At 43.1% G+C, this 24,852-nt stretch overlaps 1 protein-coding gene and 1 non-coding gene across 6 annotated transcripts in view; both read left to right on the plus strand.

Annotated features, from left to right (window-relative positions):
* The window catches only part of atp11c (ATPase phospholipid transporting 11C (ATP11C blood group)), a 154,679-nt gene that overhangs the window by 20,995 nt on the left and 108,832 nt on the right, over window positions 1-24,852 (plus strand). For 4 of the 5 annotated variants that reach the window (XM_086002119.1, XM_086002110.1, XM_086002100.1 and 1 more), the window contains exons 2-5: window positions 12,306-12,425; window positions 18,345-18,434; window positions 19,002-19,082; window positions 19,448-19,555. In XM_086002119.1, coding sequence (XP_085858245.1) covers window positions 12,306-12,425; window positions 18,345-18,434; window positions 19,002-19,082; window positions 19,448-19,555 — 399 coding nt within the window. Of the gene's footprint in view, window positions 1-3,965; window positions 4,080-12,305; window positions 12,426-18,344; window positions 18,435-19,001; window positions 19,083-19,447; window positions 19,556-24,852 lie in introns of all 5 variants that reach the window. The other variant, XM_086002134.1, reaches the window with a different exon arrangement.
* Window positions 16,647-16,749, plus strand: LOC147125367 (U6 spliceosomal RNA). Its single transcript, XR_015080202.1, has one exon. It is a non-coding gene; the product is annotated as a U6 spliceosomal RNA (small nuclear RNA).

Here is a 24,852-nt window from a genome sequence, read left to right on the forward strand (position 1 = left end):
TTTCCTTATTGTACGTTAGGTTCAGCCGTTGGGCCGTACGGAGGAAATTTGCTAGATTAACGTCGTGGTCCTGCTGGTCGTGGCCGCAGATGGTGACGTTATCCAAATAGGGGAAGGTTGCCCGCAGCGCGTTCTGGTCAACCATTCGGTCCATCTCCCTTTGGAAGACCGAAACCCCGTTGGTGACGCCGAAGGGGACCCTAAGGAAGTGGTAGAGGCGGCCGTTTGCCTCGAAGGCAGTATACTGGCGGTCCTCATGGCGGATGGGCAGCTGGTGGTACGCTGACTTAAGGTCGATGGTGGAGAATACTTTGTATTGCGCAATCTGATTGACCATATCAGATATGCGAGGGAGGGGGTACGCGTCCAGCTGGGTGTACCGGTTTATGGTTTGGCTGTAGTCGATTACCATGCGGCGTTTTGCAGTGGTTTTAACGACTACAACCTGGGCTCGCCAGGGGCTAGTGCTACCTTCGATAATGCCCTCCTTCAAGAGCCGCTCCACCTCAGAGCTGATAAAAGCTCTGTCCCCGGCACTGTACCGCCTGCTTTTGGTAGCGATGGGTTTACAGTCGCGGGTGAGGTTAGCGAACAGGGGAGGGGGGGGGACTTTTAATGTGGAAAGGCTGCAGGTGGTTTGCAGCGGGCGATTTAAAAGTTGTTGGTTGCAGACTGTGAGTGGGGGGAGGGGTCCACCGTATGCTAGTGTGACACTCTTAAGGTGGCACTGAAAATCCAACCCTAGCAGGATGGCAGCGCAAAGACGGGGCAGGACTAGCAGTTTAAATTTTTGATATTCAGTGCCCCCTACTGACAGGGTCACCACACAGTAGCCGCTGATGTCCATTGACTGGGACTTGGACGCCATAGAAATGCGATGGTGCGTTGGCAGAATCGTGAGGGAGTGGCTACGTACCGTGTCGGGGTGGACGAAACTCTCTGTGCTCCCGCTGTCGATCAGGCAACTGGTGGCGCGGCCGTTTACCGCGATATCCATCATGGAGCTGGATAGATGGTGAGGGTGGCCTTGATCCAGCGTCACGGAGGCCAGTATGTGGCTTAGTGAGTCACTATAGTCATCCGCCGAGACGGTGGTCGGTTCCGGTGACGAAATGGCGGTTGAGTGCGTTGGATACGATGGCGGCGGATGCCATGCGGCCGGGGGTACACAAAATGGCGGATAAGATGGCTGCTCCCACGGCCCGCACGCTGCGCTGCTGGCTGGCTTCCCCTTGCAGGCGTTAGCGTAATGGCCTTTCTTCCCGCAGCCCGAGCAGGTAGCTGTCTTAGCTGGGCAGTGCGCTCTGGGATGTTTTAACTGGCCACAGAAATAGCATTTTTGGGCCTGGTTACTGGGCATCGAAGCAGTTCTTACCGGAGGCTGCTGTCTCGGTTGGGTCGCTGCAGCGGTTGGTGCCGGGGGCGGCGGTCCCGTGTCCCACGGTTTCGATTGCCATGTCTCGGCGCCGTTACGGGGGTATGCCTCGAGGTTTCGGTGGGCCTCCTCTAACGAGAGCGCAAGGGCAATGGCCGTCTTCAGGTCGGGTTCCTTGCTTTCTAGCAGTCTCTGCCGGGTGTGGTCTGACTGGAGGCCCCTGACGAAGGCATCACAGGCGAGTCCCTGCGCGTGCTCCACAGCCGTTACCGCTTTACAATCGCAGTCTCTGCAGAGTGCCAGTAGCGCCCGTGCAAATGCCCCTACCGATTCTCCCGGTTGCTGCCTGCGGGATCCCAAGAGGTGTCGGGCGTAAATTGTGTTCACTGGGCGCGTATATTGCCCTTTTAGTAGCTCGAGGGCCGCCACGTACGTATTAGAGTCCCGGATTAGCATATATACTTGATGGCTCACCTGGGCGGTCAAAATTTTCAGTTTGTGATCCTCCTCTGTAACCTGTGAGATTGCGAGGAAGGATTCAAAGCAGCTCAGCCAGTGTTCAAACTTGGCTGATGCACCCACATCTTGAGGGTCGAGGTCCAGGCGTGGTGGTCTGAGGGCTCTCAGCAATGTCTGCTGTATCCGTTGCTGTTGTTGCTCCTCAGGTGTCGCCATTTAACTTTTAGCTAATAAAATTGATACGCTTATCAATTACTTCATAAAAGGTGATGAGTCGAAGAAGAGATGATGAGTCGAAAGAAGAGATGAATAAGGCTTTTATTAGCTAAGAAGAGACCATGCTTCTTCGTGAGTGACTGAACAAGTCTGAACGAAACCCACACAGTGGTGGGTGGAGTCAGCTGAGGCATGCCTCCATACGCAGCGCCACCCAGAGGTGGCAATATACAATACAGTGGTTTACCACACTTGTAAAGTAGCAGTATGGAGTAATTCAAGTGCTATTATGAACTTGCGTTTAGTTAAACCTGTAAAGTGTATCTGCAGTTTAGCGGCCCAATTTTGACTACTTATTGTCAAATATAGTTAGAAAGCCCCTTCCTCCAAAAGACTGAATCATTGAAATTTATGACACAGAAGGAGGCCATTCGGCCCATCGTGTCCGCGCCAGCCAACAAAGAGCTCTCCAGCCTAATCCCACTTTCCAGCTCTTGGTCCGTAGCCCTGTAGGTTACGGCACTTCAAGCGCATCTCCAAGTACTTAATAAATTCGATGAGGGTTTCTACCTCTCCCACCCTTTCAGGCAGTGAGTTCCAGACCCCCACCACCCTCTGGGTGAAAAGATTTCTCCTCAAATCCCCTCTAATCCTTCTACCAATTACTTTCAATCTATGCCCCCTGGTTGTTGACCCCTCTGCTAAGGGAAATAGGTCCTTCCTATCCACTCTATCTAGGCCCCTCATAATTTTATACACCTCCAATTAAATCTCCCCTCAGCCTCCTCTGTTCCAAAGAAAACAACCCCAGCCTCTCCAATCTTTCCTCCTAGCTAAAATTCTCTAATTTTGGCAGCATCCTTGTAAATCTCCTCTGCACCCTCTCTAATGCAATCACATCTTTCCTGTAATGTGGTGACCAGAACTGCACGCAGTATTCTAGCTGTGGCCTAACTAGTGTTTTATACAGTTCAAGCATAACCCCCCATCTCTTATATTCTATGCCTCGGCTAATAAAGGAAAGTATCCCGTATGCCGCCTTTAACTGCCTTTTCTACCTGTCCTGCTACCTTCAGGGTTCTGTGGACATTCACACCAAGGTCCCTCTGTTCCTTTACTTCTCAGCATCCTACCATTTATTGTGTATTCCTTTGCTTTGTTTGCCCTCTCCAAATGCATTACCTCACACTTCTCTGGATTGAATTCCATTTGCCACTTTTCTGCCCACCTGACCAGTCCATTGATATCTTCCTGCAGCCGACCGCTTTCTTCCTCACGATAAACCACACAGCCAATTTTTGTATCATCTGCAAATTTCTTAATCATGCTTGCTTTGGGAGTATGGTCCATATCTGGGGAAATAAAACACTTTTCATAGGTGTAATGGTTATCATTAATTGAATTAAAGTTGTCTTTTAAATCCAACTTTTCCACCACAGAAGAGCTCTCTGACTGCCCTGATACTGTACTTGATTTTTCGGTCCTATCCCATAGCTCAAGGTGATGGTTGGCATTAAGTGTTGGGAGGGCAATGCAGATGGGTTCCATGAAAATTCAGACCATGGGATCATATACTCTCGCGTCCCCTGCATGTAATTTCAGGTGTTAAAAAGACTGAAACAGTGTTGACTGGTTCACATTACACTAAACTTGTATTAACTTCTATTTTGTAATGCCCAGTTTGTGTTCCATTCGGGCCAGTACTCCATGAGTGATGGTTGGTGTGTTGCTGTCTTTGGGGGCAGGCGGGAAGGGCTAAATGGAACTGGCATGTCTTGCAAATTCAATATGGCCATTTAAGACCCCTTGCACATGACATAATCGAGCCAATATGTCTACTCTAATGAGTCCTTGAACTTTGTTCAGCTAAACCTGTTCAAATATAGATCAGTTTTGTTTGTGTTTTTTATAAAAGATTGCAGACGTGAACTAGCATTTCATAATCGGCTCTACTGAAGAAAACTAAACACCCTCTGCGGCAGAATATGAGGCTATTGGCAAAGTTGAGAATAGAATTTGGAATAAAATGGTAAGTGGTGCGAACGCAACAAATTGCATGTGGAAAATGAGGAACTTAAAGTACAAGCTGTAATGTTTACATCTGGGCTTAACTTCTAGCCATTTATATAACTTGTAATTTGTCAGCTATTGAATTACAAGTGTTCCAGCAATGACTATACCGTGTGCATTGCAAAGCAGCTCAGAAGATTTCTTTGAACTTGCTAGGAAGAACCAGAGTGATAACTGTAATATTCTGTTCTCCTTATCCACGCTCTTGATTATTCTCTCTTTCCCCGCCCCCCCCCCCCCCAAAAAAAACCCCTTTTTGATTTTAGGGGTGTGTTGGGATTCCAGTGCGCGTCGGGAGAACAGTAGCTGTCGCAGTCTGGCTTTTCACAAAAATCCTATTTATTCAGATCTGAAAGAGTGACTGCAGTAAGAGAGTCTGGGCTGTGTGGTATTTAAGTTACCTATGCCAGGTAAAAGTAATCTAAATACTGTGCAGTGGAACCTTGATTATCGGGCAATTTTCATTATTGGTCGTGGGGGTTAGTTTTGGGCTTCTTTCCTGTCGGTGCACCCCACTGACCTCCCAAAGAATGTTAGTTCTCCCAGACAAACACTGACCTCCACACGCTTCAGCCTAAGCTCCGAATCAAGCCATGACTTCAGCCATGTCAGAGGAATTAAGACCTTTGACTTTCATGTTTGCAAATAACATGTAATGCAACATGGATTCTGTATCATATCTTGACCAAGGAAGCTTGGCCATTTTGTACAATTCAAAAAATTGTACTTTTTTGGACATGATTGCTCGTCTACAGATTTTGTACAGAATGCAGTACATCGTGAGTTCCATGTTCTAGAAGAATGTTAAGTGACAGATCAAATGCAGTTAACCTGTCCCTTTAGTGGATACTGTAAGGTAAGGTTACATCTCTTGCAGATTGAAAATGGACATTTTTTTTGGTGCTTGTGACAACCATTACCAAAAGCCCGTCCATGCTGGACACAATGGAGTGCAACAGTTCAGAGAGGGTCCACCACCACCACCTTGGGGCATTTTGGGATGTGCAGTAAGTGCAGCCTTGCCAGCATTAATCACATCCTGAGAACAAATATTTAAAAAAAACTCCTATTCTCATGTTTTAGTTTGAATTAAATGGATTCCATGACTAGTATCAATTGGCCAGAATTGACCTAATTAACATTTGGGCTGAATATCGTAACATTAAGCCCAATTCCTGGACTTGAATGTTAAGTAAGGATTAGATATGCAGAGGTACACTCTGATCCTCCCACAGTCATTTTTCCCCTTTTTTTTAATGGGGGAGGGGGGATCTTTTTAATGCTGGGCCTTTCTTGCTAAGCTAAACCCAAGTTGTCCAGTTAAAATAATTGACCTGGTCCCCTCTGCTAATCCAGGACCCCAGGGCCTTGGATAAACCTGAACAAATTAATTTTTGAACTCTCTCGCCCATTTTTTTTACCATATTTAGTTGTTTCAAACTGTTAGACCATTTTGGCTGACAGAACCTTTGTTAACAATGTACTTTTGTTACAAATCTAGTTCAATACTGGATAATTTGTTACATAAATTGCTTTGATTTTGTGCACTTCAGCCACATCACAATAGACTTTGCTCCCAAATTGTTGATTTTGTTCTGTAAGTTATTTGTTCTTTGTCATGTGGATAGAGGAAAAATGCTGAAAAGGGGTTCTTTAAACTGGATAGCTATTTCTGTTTCTCATAATTAACAAATATTTATTGCACTTGTTACGGAACCCAGTTACTGTAATGCATATCTTTGGTTTAGTCACGCATCTAAGAAACAAATGTATTTTTGAAGAGTGAAGTAGTGGAGGAGTCTAACAATATAATACAACTTTTAAACAGTTTCTTGTTATTGCAAGAAAGATTTGCCCTCCCCTTCATTTTGTCAGTTTTGCAGTACACAACACAATCTGCAGGAGATGTGCACTTTGTATCCTTTCTCACTTCCAATCTTCTGTTTTTATTGAAAGGGTTTTTAAATGATGTCTGCTGAATAGAAAGTAACCTGATTTAACAGGAGCTGTATTTTGTACCGACCTGATGTAAGTCTCCTTCATCACCCAGGGGTTGACTCTCAGTTCTGGAGCTGGGTGTTCTAATGCCAAAATGCCATCAAAGTTTCTCCACGCTGTACAGTAACTCGAGCATCCTCGTTTTATACTGTCTTTCAGAATCCTATACAAAGCATTTCAATGAAAATCATAAACTCTGTTGAGTTTTAAAATGCTGGCATGTTAGGGAACTTAAGATCTATTGTATTTACACAGATTTGCAGTAAAAATAGAACAAATTTGTTGCATAAGTGAGAATCCATACCCTTAAAAGAGTACATGATCAAGAGTCACAGCCCTAATCCTTAGTTATTCTGCTTTTGTCCATATTTGCACTTGTCTTGCACACACATCAATTAAAAAAATGCGTAAACTAAGTGACAATCTAATTTTTATATTCATGCCCTTAAATTTTTTTCTCTACTGAGAGGATTCTTGAATGTTGTGATTTTAAGTGGCTGATTTTTCTTGCCTTTATTGTGGAGTCCCTCGAAACCTCTTATTGCCATCCTTGGCTTGAACATGCTGCCATTCACTTTAGTGTAATTAACCAGTCACGGGCATAGACGCTGCGCTCCTGTCATTTGCTGGAAGAGTATTGGTTTCCAATCATTCATAGTCCTTTACATAATGTTAGTGTTACTCTTACTGAGTTATTTCAAATCACCTGCCTTCTGTTGTTGTATTTTAGTAAACTCTTGAAGGAGCCATGTGGGTTTTGGGGCTTTATGTTGGCCTTTCTCTCTTTCTTGCAATATAGTTGCAGGTAAGATTGTGTAGTTCTGAGTAATAAGCTCATTGACCTGTTCATAATATAACCTTAAGCCCACCTGCAAATTCAACAAATTAGGGATTTGTTCCCACATGTAATGGTTGGTAGAAAATGGTAAATTACACTCCAAGAACATGCACCACAAACTTGAAGTGATTTCTTCCAAAATGAATTGCACCTTCTCAAGGGCAACTGGAGATGGGCAATAAATGCTGGCCTTACCAGCGACGTCCACATCCCATGAACGAATTAAAAAAAAAAAAAGCCAAAGTAGATATCATGGCTATTGAAGAGCCAGGTGTTTATTTCAAGATTTAGCAAATCCTTGCCTCACAAGAAGTCTGACACTTTGTGCCCAATTCATGAAAAACCATTAGGTGTCTGGCAATGAAACATGGCTTCACCATAGCCTGTCTGATCACAGCCAGAATATCTCCAGCAATGGCTTCTCTTTCCGTCCCCATACCATTACCTCTGGAGTCTCCTAAATAACCTTGGCCCCTCTATCTCAGCTACATGCCCCTTGGCGACATCCTCTTCAGGCATGTGATCAGCTGACAGTACTGCGCTTCCCCTAGCCACCACCCCTCTCCGCCCCTACTTGTCTGCTTCCCAGCCTTGGAATTAACAAAAGCATGGATGAAGGTTTCAGCAGCAGACGGGCGATATTACAGAGATGCAAGTCTGCGGTCTTGGCGAACTAGAAAATCTAGGGTCGGAAGCGCAACACGGGGTCAAATAGGACGCCAAGATTGCCTACCATCTGGTTCAGCTTCAAACTGGCCAGCAAAGAGGATGGAATCGGACACCCAGTGGGCTCCGTTACATTTCTCAATGCATTGCATGTCTGAGAACGAGCAAGAATTATACTTGTCGCTTGCTCATACCAAATTGCAATCTGTTCTTCTGACAGCAACGACCAATGAAGACACATAGCTCCTTTTAACCAATAATGTAGAACAAAAAGCTCCTTTTAACCAATAATGTAGAACAAAAAGCTCCTTTTAACCAATAATGTAGAACAAAAAGCAGGTTGTCGAGAAAGCATTGCTGTGATACGAATGCTGTGCATAGACCAATTAAGACTGGTCTTTATTTTCAGGCGATTGTCATTTCCCAAATGCTTTTAGACTCATTGAGCATAAAGTAGCAGTTAACTGCTGTTTAATGGACTTTTGTTACAAGTGCTAGTCACAGTTTGCTTTTGGTACAGTATTTAATTTCATTATTAAGTGTTATATTGTAGTAATTGTGCTCTCCACTTAATGATAGAAACATCGATTTCTGGTTTTTATCATGTTCTGAGCGCTTAAATCTTTATTATAGTGGCTTGAAAAACGAACTTGGCAAAGCAGCTGGATGGGACTTTACACCAGCTGGCAGCAGCTTGTTTGTAGACAAATCGGTGAAGCTGCACTAATAGTTTTATTTTGATAACTGAAATTTTAGTCTTTACTTTTCAGCAGTATTTTAGATAGCTTTTTTATACTGCTGTTGTGAATTTGTTTCTCTCTCAAGGGGTATAGGGGGAGAGAGCGGGAATATGGTATTGAGATAGAGGATCAGCCATGATCGTATTGAATGGTGGAGCAGGGCCGAATGGCCGACTCCTGCTCCTAGTTTTCTATGTTTCTAATTTGTTCTTTATTCTTCAAATTCCTCTCTTTGAAACAAAGGTCATTTTCACACCTCTTGCCAGCTTTGTGACCAGTACAGTTGCCAGATCCAGTAATGTGTTAAAAAAAAAACACTTTCTGAATCTGGGTGTGTGGACTGTAAAAGATAATACTGTAACTTGCAACAACAGTTTCAAATCTCTGCTTTCAAAGTGCAATCTGTAATGTTTTAAATTTGCTGTATATGTTGCACACTCCTTATTTTGTGCATAACCGTTCTGCGACAGTTATGCCTGCAGCTGCACCTTTGTACCGCTAGATTCATTCTAGAAGCTTCATACAGGTAGACTATCCTTTATCCGCACTTCCGAAAACCTCTAAAAACCGAAAGTTTTTTCGTGGAGCGTAAGTCGTGCGCACGACATGACCTGAGTGGCGCCAAACATGACAGGAGTGGTCCAGGAGCTCTGCCTTTCCCTGTGAGCAGGGCAGAGGGTCACAGAGTTCCCTCCTGGGTAGGAGATTGCAGGCCGAGCCGGGCAGTGTGAAGGAGGTACCGGGAGAGTGAACCCAACAATACAGCGGCCCGTCCGATAGCTGCAGCGGCCCATCCGATAGTCTTTTCTCCCCCCCGACCCCCCCCCCCCCCCCCCGACCTGATTTGCGGGCCAGCTTAGTGTAGGAGTCAGCCGATATCCGGCTGTCCCACAACTGGCGGGGGCAGTCGAGCCCCCAGACCCCCGCTAAGTCAAGGAATTCAGATACGGAGCAGGGGGAGCCGGAAACCTCGATCTAACGGCAGAAATCAGCAGCCGTTTTGTTCGGTTTTTTTTCTTCCCCTAGCATTTTTTTGAACAGTCAGGCTGTGGAAAGAGTCTCTGCAGCTTAGCAACAGCTTCAGAGACGCTTCCAAGGCAGGGCCCGAGTGTTTACAAGCTGTGTTTGTTGTCAGAAAACCTTCTGAAATCCGAAAAATTCCAAAAACTGAAACACAGCTGGTCCCAAGGTTTTCGGATAAAGGATAGTCTACCTGTATCCCCAAACGGGAAAAAAAAACATTTTGTCCCGTCTTTCCGGGGGATTTCCACTAGTTTTATGAAGTGGCAACTTCTTAACGTTGCCTCTACTTTACATACCTCCACAGCTAATGCAAATATAGAAAAACGACATTAATTCTGAAATAAAGAGCAGGGAGGTTATGCTTCAACTGTATAAAACACTAGTTAGTCGCAGCTGGAGTACTGCGTGCAGTTCTGGTCACCGCATTACAGGAAGGATGTGATCGCTCTAGAGAGGGTGCAGAGGAGATTTACCAGGATGTTGCCCAGGCTGGGGAATTTTAGCGATGAGGAAAGATTGGATAGGCTGGGTTTGTTTTCCTTGGAACAGAAGAAGTTGAGGGGAGACCTTATTGAGGTGTATAAAATTATGAGGGGCCTGGATAGAGTGGATAGGAAGGACCTATTTCCCTTAGCAGAGAGGTCAATAACCAGCAGGCATAGATTTACATTAATTGGTCGGAGGATTAGAGGGGAGTTGAGGACAACTTTTTTCACCCAGAGGGTGGTGGGGGTCTGGAACTCGCTGCCTGAAAGGGTGGTAGAGGCAGAAACCCTCATCACATTTAAAAAGTGCTTGGATATGCACTTCAAGTGCCGTAACCTACAGGGCTACAGACCAAGTGCTAGAAAGCGGGATTAGGCTGGATAGCTCTTTGTCGGCCGGCACGGACAAGAAGGGCCGAATGGCCTCTCTCTGCTGTAAATTTCTGTGAAATGATAAAAACAAAGAATGCTGGACAACTCAGCAGATCGAGCAGCGTCTGTGCAGTGAGGAAGGTAGGGTTAGTGTTTTGGGGTCGACAACCTTTCATCTGATGAAAGGCCATCGGCCTGAAACATTAACTCTGTTTCTCTCCCAACAGATGCTGCCTGACCTGCTGAGTGTTTGCAGCATCCATCTCCTGTTTTACTTCAAATACCAGCAGTTGCAGAATTTTGCTATTTATTAATTTAGGAGCTGCATTATTTTGAAGATCAGTGGAAACCCATGATTATTCTGTTATACAGTAGTTACCAATTTTTGAGATTTACTGATTGTAACTGTCTGAACACGCTACCTTTAGCTGCAGAATAACCTTGATGCTGATCTAGTTTTTTTTTTTAATTGCAAAAGTAAAATGATAAATTAAAATTGGGTAGGGCTAGTTCACTGTGTTTTTATTTTTTGTGTATCTTTTGCCATTCCTTGCTGTTCATAGATTTGAGCAACCGACATATTATTGTGCCCCAGAATTGTGTTGCTTCTGAAGATGTTTGCCATAGCTTCCCTCCTGCGAATCATGGGCCCATTACTAAATGCTGCCACTGTTTCATCTATGCTGCTCTGTGATCAACCAGCACACTGATGTGGAAAGCTGTGCTCTTTACCAAAAAATAACCGAGTTACCACAGCTAGAGATGCATCTGCCAAGAGAACATTGAGGGAGAATCCTAATTTCCTTGTTTTATGTGGCACTATCACAGGAGGCAACATACAAGTAAAAGGTCCATTTGTTTTTTTTTTGCATTGCTGGCCTTTATGGATAGTCTCCTGCAACTGTGGTCAGAAAGTTGAAGGTGTAATTGTGGGCTTTTCACGTGTGGAACTTTTATGGGAAGAGTAAAACTTGCAGTTTTGCAAAACAAGGTTTTTTTTTAAGTAAATTGCACTGTTCGAGTGTAATTGTTCATTATTTGAAAAGTCAAAACTTGGCAGCTTGGAGTGTATTGGGATTGTTGGAATGTTCTTTTGAAGCTGCACTGTTTATATGTTCAGTAATATAAACACGCACAGTGTATATGTTGTAGATGAAAGAAAGCCTCCAAGATTTGGTCGAATTGCACCGGTGGCTTTGATGAACTTTGTAACGTGCTCTGTGCCAGGGTTTTGCTCACGGGCATCAGTCGGGGACCAGAAGATTTGGACCATGGCTCTGGGAAAGAAACGGAACATTTTTAATGAGTTGGAATGGCCAGTTGCACACCAATATTATCTCTCTCCTCATCGCCATATCTTTAGCAGCCTTCTTGAAACCCATCTTTTGAGCAAGCTTTCTATCACCTTCGGACTCTCCCACCATGCCTCTGTATCTTTTTTTTTTAAAGAATCCCCTCTAATCCTGGTGATGTTGTTCTACATTCAAGTCTGCATATGATACAAGTTGTTGGTTGTGTTTTCTTTTTATACATATAGCTCTATTAAATGCAGCTGCTCTGACCATTTATAATGCGTTATTATTGCCAAATGCAGTACAGGCTCGAGGGACTGAAAGGCCTACTCCTGTTCCTATATAAACATTGAACAATGGCAAAATTTCACTTGTCACAGTTGCAAACTTTGTACCTTGCAGTATATTTATTTAGTCTTGGTGTAAATATTATTTCACAGTACTCAAGTTTTAAAAAGGTATGTCAATAGATATTAACTTATTGCAATGGGTGCCTGTAAATACTTCATCAAATTAACCATCCTTTGCAACATAAGGTTGGTAACATGGAGAAGCTATGTATTAGAGATGTTTATAGTTTATAAAAGTTGCTGGAAGGAAAGTATGTCTAATTGTGTATATGAAATGAATTTAATTTCAAGCTTCATCTAACTACTAGATTGAGTGTCTTAGCCTTCTGGCAACCAATTGCACAGGACAACATTAAAGGATAAGTTTGTGAATTATTATTACTACTTAATCAACTAAAATATGCCATTTTTTTCTTTGAAGTGTGCTGGGGAGGAAAAACGAGTTGACAGCCGCACAATTTATGTTGGGCATCATCGAACTCCTGGGATAGATATATTTCTTCCTCAGAATTTCTGTGACAACAGAATAATTTCTTCAAAGGTAAGGCTGTTTCTAACTTTCGTCAAAATATTTCAATGCATTCTTGAGTTTTTAGGTCCTACCTAGGTAATTATTGGAATTGGATTGTTTAGTGTTGAATATTTTTTTATTAATTCTTTAATCTAAATACTTGCTTTAGAACTGGCATGAAGGAGTGTAGGAAGTAATGGTTTTAAGGGACATAGGATTTTTTAAAAATATGTGTAACTTTATTTGTACAGTGCAGCAGTGGAATAAAACTGTTTTGGTGATGGATCGGATGTGGGGCTGGTAGCTCAGCTTAGGGTCTAGCAGGATGCATAGAAACATCGAAGATAGGAGCAGGAGTCGACCATTCGGCCCCTCGAGCCTGCTCCGCCATTTAATGAGAGCATGGCTGATCATCCAAATTCAGTACCCTGTCCCTGCTTTCTCCCCATATCCCTTGATCCCTTTAGCCTTAAGAAATATATCTAACTCCTTCTTGAATATATTTAATGAATTGGCCTCAACTGCCTCGTGTGGTAAAGAATTCCACAGGTTCACCACTCTCTGGGTGAAGAAATTCCTCCTCATCTCTGTCCTAAATGGCTTACCCCTTATCTTTAGACTGTGACCCCTGGTTCTGGACTCCCCTGCTGAAGCTTTGCACTTGCAGGTTTAGCTTGAGGTAGCGAGGAAAGTTAACGGGGTCCAAGGCAGTAGCTCAGAGGTGTTGGCAGGAGCTCAAGAGGATGGTTTTGATTTTAGTAGCGTTAAACTGGATGAAGTTATGACTTCTCCAGTCTTAATGTTGGTCAGGCAGTGGCAGAGTGCGGCAACAGCAGTAAAATTGAATGTTAATGAGAAGACCTAAATCTAGATATCTTTAGCATACACGTGGAAGCTGATTGCATGCTTATTACATGGACTTGCTTGCATCAATCAAATGTGCCGGCTAAAACGGAGAATCTACAGGGCTCTGCAGAGAAATCTATAAACCAGCATAATTCTGTTCTTTAAAAATGTACTTTGGGCCTGTTCTGAGGTTGTGTATTTGCCCTTCATAGTACTTACTAGTATTGCTTTCACCTTTAATCACTTTCAAATAGAAGAAATATTACACAGAAGCAGTAATGCTGGAACTGATTATCATTTTCTCAGCTCCTCATGGAAGTGGCATTGAATGTCTGTTTCATATGTACATGCAAGAAGTGCTTACTGCTTCTATATTCTTCGAACTAAAGAGTTAAAATCTTCAATAATAAATAACAAAAAAGAAAATACTGCAGATGCTGGAAATCTGAAATAAAAACAGAAAATGCTGGAGATACTCAGCAGGTCAGGCAGCATCCGTGAAGAGCGAAACAGAGTTAACGTTTCAGGTCGATGACCTTTCGTCAGAACTGGAAAATATCTTCAGGTTTGCTAATTGTATCGAGACAATATCCAAAGGGAAAGCTGGCTTGCACCTTAGTTTCTCCGCTGGCTGGCAGACTACATTGTGTTCTTTCTTTGCTTCAGCTCAAAGCACCTCCGGGGAAGGTGAAAGCTCATTCTACCAGAGCAGCAGCAGCTTTGTGGGCTAATATTAGATCTGTCCCAATTACTGGAATATGTAGAACTGTACTCCTCCACTGTACTGCATTTATCTCCCAATCCAAAGCTGATTTTGGGGAACTTTAATTTTCTACATCTAATTCCTAAGAAAATGGACCTAAGAACATAAGAACATAAGAAATAGGAGCAGGAGTAGGCCAATTAGCCCCTCGAGCCTGCTCCGCCATTCAATAAGATCATGGCTGATCTGATCCTAACCGCCAATCCACTATCACAGAACCATCTCCTGAATCTAACAGAATTAGACACACGAAACAGGAGCAGGATCAGGCTACACGGCCCCTGGGCCCGCTCCGCTACCCACAGGGCCATGACCGATCCGCACCTAAACTCATGTCCAAATTCTTGCCCGCTCCCCGTAACCCTTAATTCCCTTTTCTTCTAGGAAACTGTCTATTTCTGTTTTAAATTTATGTAATGATGTAGCTTCGACAGCTTTTTGGGGCAGCATATTCCATGGACCTACCACCCTCTGAGTGAAGTAGTTCCTCCTCATCTCAGTTTTGAAAGAGCAGCCCCTTATTCTAAGACTATGCCCCCTAGTTCTAGTTTCACCCATCATCGGGAACATCCTCCCCGCATCCACCCGATCCAACCCCTTCACAATCTTATATGTTTCAATAAGACCGCCTCTCATTCTTCTGAACTCCAATGAGTAGAGTCCCAATCTACTCAACCTCTCCTCATATGTCCATCCCCTCATCCCCGGGATTAACCGAGTGAACCTTCTTTGTACTGACTCGAGAGCAAGTATGTCCTTTCTTAAGTATGGACACCAAAACTGTATGCAGTATTCCAGGTGCGGTCTCACCAATACCTTGTACAACTGAAGCAATACCTCCCTATTTTTATATTCTATCCCCCTAGCAATGAAAGCCAACATTCCATTGGCCTTCTTAATCACTTGCTGCACCTGCATACTAACCTTTTGAGTTTCGTGCACCAGGACCCCCAGATCCCTTTGTACTTCAGTACTTTCCAGTTTCTTGCCATTAAGATAATAACTTGCTCTTTGATTTTTCCTGCCAAAGTGCATAACCTCACACTTTCCAGTATTGTATTCCATCTGCCAAGTCTCTGCCCACTTACTTAGCCTGTCTATGTCCCCTTGCAGGTTTTTTATGTCCTCCTCTCTCACTACTTTCCCTCCCATCTTAGTATCATCTGCAAACTTTGATATGTTACACTCGGTCCCCTCCTCCAAATCGTTAATATAGATTGTAAAGAGTTGGGGACCCAGCACTGACCCCTGCGGAACACCACTGGTTACCGATTGCCAGTCTGAGAATGAACCATTTATCCCAACTCTCTGCCTTCTGTTAGATAGCCAATCCTCTATCCATGCCAGAATATTACCCCCAATCCCGTGATTTTTTATCTTAAGCAATAATCTTGCTGTTAAGTTGACTAATCTCCTTCAGGTGCAGTGCTGTGTTAAGAATGCTAAGATGTATGTGGAGATAGCACCTGGTAACGATTGGATCCCTTACCAATATCTTTCATTCTTCAAGGGAAGTTCTTCCCTGCACGGTGTACATTAGGACATTTTCATATGTTAAAGACACTTTGGGGTCGATTTTGTCGAACCTGTCGGGAAGAAAGCGGGACTTCCCCTTTCGGGTTTCTGACCCGCCTACTTTGACGTCCGGCCAATTCGCGCGATTTTCCCTTGTTGAGCCCGCCCAGTGGGCTCAGCAGGCCAATTGAGGGCCACCCGGCAACAGGTGACGTCACAGACTGCAATTTCATCTGTCAAGATTTCTGACAGATGAAACATCAGTGTTTCACAGCTGTTTGAAGCTGTCAAACACTGACAGTCTGATTTCTAAGATGAGTCCTTCTGCGCAGACTCATTTAGAAATCTCAGCAGCACTAAAAGCTGAAGGCTGTCACTTTTGACAGATCGCAGCTGTTCAGCTTTCAGTTCCGGCTGAGTGATGGACTCCCGACAGCTACAGGAAGAAAGGCTGTTAAGGTAAGTACAGGTAAGTAAAAGTTCTTTACACACTTTAGACACACCAAACACACTTACCTTTACACTCATGCACCCATCACTCACCTGAGCGCCGACATCGTGACCCCTCCAACTCATTCAACCCGACGGCCCGCCTCGCTAACCTGGCGTGGTTTGGAGCCGTCGGGAATCCCACACGAAACCCCTCAAAATAGGGATTCGGCTAAAAACTGCCTGTTAACAGGCAGTTAATTGGCACTAATCCCTTCCCGCTTGGTTTTGGCGGGTCCCAGTGCGGGGCAGGCACCCGCCGCCCCTGAAACTTACGTGGGGCGGGGTTTTGGGCGAGATGGTGTCGGGACCCCCAAAGTCGGGATTCCCCCCCCCGCCCCCCCCCCCCCCGCCTGAAACCCCGCCTGACGGCTCCCCGAAAATCTAGCCCTTTATATAAATGCAAGTTATTGTACATTCCTGCCATTGGTCCTTTGTAACTATGATTATATTTCATGAAAATCAAAACTGTTGTAACTTCTGTGTTTTGTGTTGAGGTGGCCAAGCGGTTAAGGCAAAGGGTAATCCATTATGCTAAGGGAAGTGAAGTTCAAATCCCCGATTCATCAGTAGCACAATGCTCAATTGTGGTATTGCATCTATTTAAATAAAATCCCATGAAAAGCAGTTTTTAGCGCTTGCTTCCACAGCATATATATAAAAAATGGAACGATGCAGAGAGGATGCGCATGGCCCCAGCATTAATATTGCATGCAGTTTTTTGAAGTGTTCCATATTAAGTAAACTCAGTTAAGTGGGTAAAATTGTTATGGATGTTACCTTGTTAATTAATAGTTGAGATCTATAGTCCTGCAATTGGCCATGCTGTACCTGAAATGCGGCATAAGCACACAGTGGCTTGTGAACTTTTACCGCATAGTGTCCTGACAAGTGGTGTCAATGTGTGGTATGGTAACACCACTGCACAGAACAAGAAAGCCATCCAGAGAGTTGTGAATACGGCAGAAAAGATCATCGGGTGTGCACTTCCGTCCATCGAGGAGATCTTCCAGACCAGGTGCCGGAACAAGGCCCGCTCCATCATCCAGGACCCCAATCACCCTGGGCACAAACTGTTCTCCCTCCTGCGGTCCGGACGTCGGTACTGCAGCATCCAAACCAGGACCAGCAGGCTTAAGAACAGTTTCTATCCACAGGCAGTGCGCCTACTGAACTGCTAACCGCACTGCCCCACATATTATAGTTATATGTTTATGTATAAATATATATATTATACTTATTACCATATATTTATCATATTACATTATTATTTCCAGTGGTAATTGAGGCTTTTTTTGCACTAGTCATCATATCCTGCAACTTGGACTGTTATTGCTATACTTTCTGCTTATTTGCTGCTTGTTTTTATTTATACTTGTTTTTACTTTTTGCTTTTTATATTTATATGCTTGTATTGTGGGAGTGAGTGGGGAGTAAGCATTCCATTGTACTAGTTACATATGGCAATAAAATGATCTTGAATCTTGATCTGGGAATGTATGGATGCAATTAGCAACTTAATTTATGCTGAGCCAATGAACAAACAAACTTCTAAGATCTACATTCACTAAGGACTTCGAATAACATTTCACAAAGCACTTAAACCGGATGACATTAATTACGTACTGTACTGGCTGCAAACAATCAGCTATTCACAAAGAATTTGTTTTAAAGGAGTTAGATATATTGCTCAAGGCTAAAGGGATATGGGGAGAAAGCAGGAACTGAATTTGGATGATCGGCCATTAAATGGCAGAGCAGGCGTGAGGGGCCGAATGGCCTACTCCTGCTCCTATCTTCTATGTTTCTATAGAAACCTACAATCAGTGAGCATAAAGATCAGCATATTAATAAAAGGACCTATTGTTAATAGTGTATTCAAGGATATTGTGTGTAGACTGTAGGGGTGATGTATTTGAGGTGTTTAAAAATGATAAAGGGATTCAATATGGTCGATAGAGAAATTTTTTCTGCGGGTACGGGGAATCTTAGTTAGAGCTAAGCAGTTAGCAGCAAAATCGGGAAGCGTTGTTTCTCAAAGGAACTCTGCCCCCGAAAGACTGGAGGCTGAGTCAATTGAAAAATTCACGGCTAAGATCGATCGATTTTTGCTCGATAAGGGTATCAAGGGATTTGGAGACTACAGTATATGGAAATGGAGTCGCGATACAAATCAGCCACGCCCGAACAGAATGGCGGAACAAGCTGGAGGGGCTGAACGGCCTGCTCCTGTTCCTATGTATTTCCACATTATTGTTTGAAAGCAAGGAGACCGAAAACCTTTTGAGGTGGTAGTTAAACTTCTCTCTCTCTCCTCCCCTTCTTTTCGCTCGCAGTACACATCCTGGAACTTTATTCCGAAAAATTTATTTGAACAGTTCCGAAGAATTGCAAATTTTTACTTTCTTATCATATTCCTTGTACAGGTAAGCTGACCTACTTGGGAAAAACTGAACTCGTATTAGTAACATACAGTAAACTCTTGTTTAAACGGCACTTAATCATCCGGAATTCTTTAATAACCGGCAAAATAGATAACCGGTAATCTTGCCGAATCCATCCAGCGCTCGTTTTTCCGAGTCCGAGTTTCCCGTGGTGGCCGAGTTAGTCGGTGGTTTTTATTTATTTTTTTAAAAATGGCCTACCTCTGTTATCCAGAATTTTTCATCAACCGGCACCACCCTGGTCCCGTAGGTGCTGGATACGAAAGAGTTTACTGTATAATAAATAAATGACTAGACACTGCGGTGAATCTGCAGTCCTATATTAAGATGTATCTGTTGCCTGGTTGTTGAAGCAATTATTCTTTCTAAGCAGATTATATTTATTAATGTAAATGTTGCTGTGCTGAAGTTTAAGCACTTTACCATTGTCTATATTGCAATTATTCTTAACACTAACACTATACTTTTAGGGATCATTCTTAACACTACTTGTGCTAAACAAACAGTAATTACTGTAATTATCAAATCTTTCTTTCCTCTCTCTCTCAGGTTATTGTTGATACTCCAACTAGCCCGGTAACGAGTGGACTCCCTCTCTTTTTCGTGATTATTGTAACTGCAATCAAACAAGTAAGATGCCTGTTGTAACTACTCATATATGTTAAGAGTAATCTTACTATATGACACGGAATTCTACATAAAACCTCTGATTTGATCTGAAACAACACTATATTTATCGAGAACCTACTTAACAATTAACAATTTGTTCTTTACAAAACAGACTTCCCTTTTACTTGGTACCGGGATGTGGACAGCACTGGCAAGGCAGCATTTGTTGCCCTGTGTATTTGAATAATATGCAGATTAATAATAAAGTAGAAAGATGTATTTGCAGTGTACGAACAACCAACACAGCCATGTAATTCACAAAGTAATTGAAAACTTGCTAAGCTCACTGCTTACATTTTGCTGTCACTTTTTGTTACACTTTGCAGGGCTATGAAGATTGGCTCAGACATAAAGCAGACAACTCTGTAAATAAAAGTCCTGTTTATGTTGTTGATGGAGGAAGAATAGTAGAAAAACAAAGTGAAAAAATTCAGGTAAAGTTGGACTGGCGTAATGTTGCTGGCATTGTAAAGCTTTTTATTCTCTTGCATTAATATGCTGAAAGTCAAATGAAGAATTTAATAATTAATAGGTTATACTAAAGTGTTTCTTATAGGTAGAATATTGCTTGCTCCTGTTAGATCCCAATGCAATGCTGGCTCTGAGTATATTAAAGCTGTACTTGATAAAGAAATAAGGCTAGCAATCAAATCCTAAATACAAAAATTGAAAGATCTTTTAAAAACACAGCCATTGCTTTTAAAATCAGCTTTCTCAGTAATGACTGACTTAAGTTGTGTTTTCTTTTAAATTAATATCAAAATCATCTTTCTCTGTAGTACTCCTTGCTCAGCACCAGCTTGTAACTAAAGGTATGTTTGCACACCAACTTTAGCATTACAGGAAGCAATGTCCATTGCAGCGCTAAAATGGTTGTGTAAATCGAGTCAGATCAGTGACTCGTATTGCAGCAAGATTTTATACAGGAAAAGCAGATACTTGACTTGTCCCTTCCCACCCCGCCATACCTGCAGCATATCCAAAAGCAATTTGCTCTTGGTTCATTGTGCACAGTCTAAATGCAGCCAAAGAGAGCAGACAGCCTGTTAAAAGATGTGACCAGATCTAAGGAGGAGGATTTCCCTTATTTCCCATCCAGCCTAAGGTGAGGATACCTACACTGTCCCCCACAGGTAAGAGCAGTTAGATTGACAACTCTGTGGTATGTGAGTATAGAAGCTTTCCCCTCCAATTACTGCATATTGTTGACACTGCATGGTGCAACTCTTAAGAGTCTTAAGTGATTTTTGTGTTTTGGCTTCTTTTACCATTCTTACCAGCAATACCAAATATTGAAAATTCACCAAAGATTTTCTGCAGTACTAAGGTGATGTTACTGAGGGCAAGTGCTGCCTTATTGGTTGGAGTGGAGGGGGGGCGGTGGGAGAGGAGAAATCGTCTTTTTTTTAACGTGGTCACTGATCAGGCTATTAGTTTGCCTGCAACTTGGAAATATCTTTGCTGGAAACCTTCAACTTGCATGGCTTAAAGGGGTTAAAGAGCACTAAAGCTCTTCATCAATTATATAGTTCTAAGAGAAAAATCAATTTACGGCAATTTTTCTTTTTTTAAAGACTTTAAGTTGCTGAATAACCAGCTGGGTGAGTTACTCCTCAATCCATATAGTTCGCGTTTAATCAGTTTCAGACTTGCTGAGTATGGCTCTAAAATTGGAACTCATTTAACAGGTTCTTCAATCTCCTGTGCAGTTACCTTGCCTAGATGGGCAGAGCTGCTGACTGACTGACTTTTTTTAAACTTTGTAAAGAATCATGGAACAGTACAGCACAGAAGGAGGCCATACGGCCCATCGAGTCTGCACCGGTTCTCTCGAAGAGCAATCTAGTTAGTCTCGCTTCTCCCCACCTTTCTGCAGTTTCTTTTTTCTCCTTCAAGTATTTATCCAATCCTTTTAGCTTCTACTTGCCAGTAGTATTCTCTCCATCATGTTTGTATCCACTTAATTTTATATGGTCTGGTTTACAGTTGTTCTTATATTTCTTGTCACATCTTGCTGGCCGTATCATTTCCAGGGCGTGTTCCTTGCTTTGTAGCTGAGGTATTGCTGCTTCAGGTGGATTGTGTCATTTTGTTCCTCGCTCCTATTCACCATCATTATTTCCATCATTTTAAATCTGCCCTTTCCTATCTTTTTGATGTTGCTATAAATTATTTCATTGCTTTTTAATAAGATTTGTTCTCCCGATTTCATTTGTCTGCTATTGATCAAACTAAAACCCTAAAGCAGAACTTTGTACGTCTATAAAAAAAAACACAGCATTGTCTTTGAGAAATGTTCCAGCTCCAACACTAGTTTCCATTTAACTTGTCATTGAGTGATTATCTTTGATGATATTTTCCAAAGACACAAACAAAGGATTGACCTTAAGGTTGCTCTCAACAAACTATGATGAATGCTTGTATTTTCCAAACTGACGTCACTGTTATTTCCATTTAGTTGTCGGCCAAAGGCCAACCTTTCTTCGCTTTCATCCACAGTCTGCTGCTGATTTACATCTGCATGGGAAGCCAATGTTAAAATATCTTAATTCATAATTTATTTTTTGAAAATGTATATGTGTACATGTATAAATGGTGACAAAGCCGATGTGGCTTTGTACTGTGTATATACCAGTTTTGGAAAAAGTCAAGTCAACACCTTATCTTGTCTACAAAACCTATTTGGACTAATATTACAACATTTATTCTGACTTCAAACACATTTTGGTTCAATGTCAGCATATTTTTGTTATCTGTGTGATAAATATTTAATCTTGCTTTCCTGCATTTTCTTAAAACTTTTCATCTTTCTATTTCTGTATTTATTCCTGGTTCTTTTAGTAACTTGGTTGCATATGTAATGAAACTTGGATGGTGTAATAGTTCTTGAATTCTCTTTGGTCAGTTTGTTTTTAAAGCATCACTATAAATAAAGTAGTTTAAAAATTGATCAATCCTAGACGTTGTGGATTCTTTTAGGTTCCATGTCACGAAGAGTCAGAATTGTTCTGACATCTGGTTGTTGTGAGTGAATAAGACCTTCCACCCACCCCCACTTGAACATAGGGAATACTGAAATTACGCTGCTCGACTTCTGCCGAAATCCTTTAGCTTGTACTCGTGCGCCTAACTCCATTCACCACCCCAGCTGCTCACTCAGGCTGAAGCGTAATGTTTGCAATTTGAGTGTCATATTGGATCCTGAGCTGAGTTTCAAATCCCATATCTTATCCATCATCGAGAACACCGGCTTCCACCTCTACAGTATTGCCCACCTCCATCGTCTCTTTTTACCCCCTGTCCCCCAAGCATTAAAAAAATCATTTCTGGGATCTGGGCGTCGCTGGCAAGGCCAGCATTTATTGCCCATCTCTAATTGCCCTTGAGAAGGTGGTGGTGAGCCGACTTCTTGAACTGCTGCAGTCCGTGTGGTTAAGGTACTCCCACAGTGCTGTTAAGGAGGGTGTTCCAGGATTTTGTTCCAGGATTTTGACCCAGCAACTATGAAGGAACGGCGATATATTTCCAAGTCAGGATGGTGTATGACTTGGAGGGGAACTTGGAGGTGATGGTGTTCCCATGCACCTGCTGCCCTTGTCCTTCTAGGTGGTAGAGGTCGTGGGTTTGGGAGGTGCTGTCGAAGAAGCCTTAGCGAGTTGCTGCAGTGCATCTTGTAGATGGTGTACACTGCAGCCACGGTGCGCCGGTGGTGGAGGGAGTGAATGTTTAAAGTGGTGGATGGGGTGCCAATCAAACGGGCTGCTTCATTTTGGATGGTGTCGAGCTTCTTGAGTGTTGTTGGAGCTGCACTCATCCAGGCAAGTGGAGAGTATTCTATCACACTACTGACTTATGCCTTGTAGATGGTGGAAAGGCTTTGAGGGGTCATGAGGTGAGACACTCGCCACAGAATACCCAGCCTCTGACCTGCTCTTGTAGCCACAGTATTTATGTGGCTGGTCCAGTTAAGTTTCTGGTCAATGGTGACCCCCCAGGATGTTGATGTTGGGGGATTCGGCAATGGTAATGCCATTGGATGTCCAGGGGCGATGGTTAGATTCTTGCTTGTTGGAGATAGTCATTGCCTGGCACTTGTGTGGCGTGAATGTTACTTGCCACTTATCAGCCCAAGCCTGAATGTTGTCCAGGTCTTGCTGCATGCCGGCATAGACTGTTTCATTATCTGAGGAGTTGTGACTGGAGCTGAGCATTACTCAAACCCTTATCTATGTTTCCGTTTAGCTCCATACTCAACTTTTTTTCTCCTGTAGCCTTCCTTGCAAGCTTCCCAAGCTCGACAATACACAAAGTAAAATATTCTACTGCCCACATCCTGTCCTATAAATGGTCACTCACCCCTCGCCTTGCCCAATATCCATTTATTCCTTTTCAGTCAATGGCCAAATTCAAAATCTTCGTCCTCATTTATAAATACCTTTATTACGTCCCTCCTCCCTACCTCGCGTCCTAGTCCATGCTCCTCCGTCCTCAGACTCTGGGCTCCTCTGCACTCGCACCTCACTCTACTCCATCATTGGAAGCAGAGCCTTCACCTTTCTCACCCAATTCTCTGGAACTCCTTCCATAAACCCTTCCACCTTGCTAGTTTTTTTTTTCTCTACCTTTTTTAAAAGCATCCTCAAAACCCATCTTTTCAACCATGCTTTTTGGTCACCTAGTCTAATTTCTTTATATCACTGTTTACAGTCTTTTTCTTCTCAGTGAAGTTAAAGGCAGTCACATCAATGTAAGTTGTTCCATTGTGTCTTAGTTCACAATAGCGTCGTTATTTTTGACTTTGATTTGCATTTGGAACAGTTCTTGATCGACTGCATTTCCTTTTTTCTCACCGTTCAATTTCCTGACACTGTCAGCATATGGAGCATGAGTATTCCCTATTCCCACCGTATTGTTTCCCCTTTGGCAATGAGGTTCCTTTGGCGGAACTCTGCATTTTTGCTTCCCTGGTTGTAACTTCACTGGTGTACCTTGCTGTCTCACTTCCATTTGGGTGTTATTTAAATTTCAACATGGCCTGTTTTGCCCACGTTTGCTGTATTGCACAACTGATGTCCAGGAGCTCCAGCTACTTGCACACGGTGCCTTTATTGGTTCTGCTTAAACCAGGCACAAACACGATTTAAAATCGCCTCCTCAAGGGCAACTCTGGATGGGCAATAAATGCTGGCCTTGCCAGCGACACCCACTTCCCATGAACGAATAATTAAAAAAATGTCATTATGGCAAGTCAAAGTGGCTCAAATTAATAATCAGCATTTTCCATTTCTCTCATCCTGGGCAGAGCATAAACTTAAGGGGGGAAAAATTCAGTATCGCGTCGTTTGGGGCGCCATTATCGGCCGTGCGCAAAGTTTAGCGCCTGGCGCCAATTATCGCCTCCAACAGCAAACTTGGCTTTTATCGCCCCTGGAGGTGATTTGGAGCGCTAAATCAGGCGCTTCACACCTGTCTTGAGGCACAAAGGCTGAGGAGCGAGGCGCTACCTCAGAGAGTGCTGGCAAAGCAAGGAAGGGACAATCAAAATAAACCTACAAAGTGCTGCTCAGTACTCAAAACTCCTTCACACAGCATTGAATCTCTCCAGAAGTCTCTCTCTCTCTCTCTCTCTCTCAGAATGCGTGGTGCAAAAATGTGACCGACAAAAAAAGGCAGGAAGCGGTCACCTTTAAATAGCGCTCCTCTAGTCCCTTTCTGACAGCATAACGCTCCC

Source organism: Somniosus microcephalus, chromosome 1 (assembly GCF_052327205.1).
Source record: "Somniosus microcephalus isolate GS21.2 chromosome 1, FLI_Smic_1.0, whole genome shotgun sequence".
Classification (NCBI taxonomy): Eukaryota; Metazoa; Chordata; class Chondrichthyes; order Squaliformes; family Somniosidae; genus Somniosus; species Somniosus microcephalus.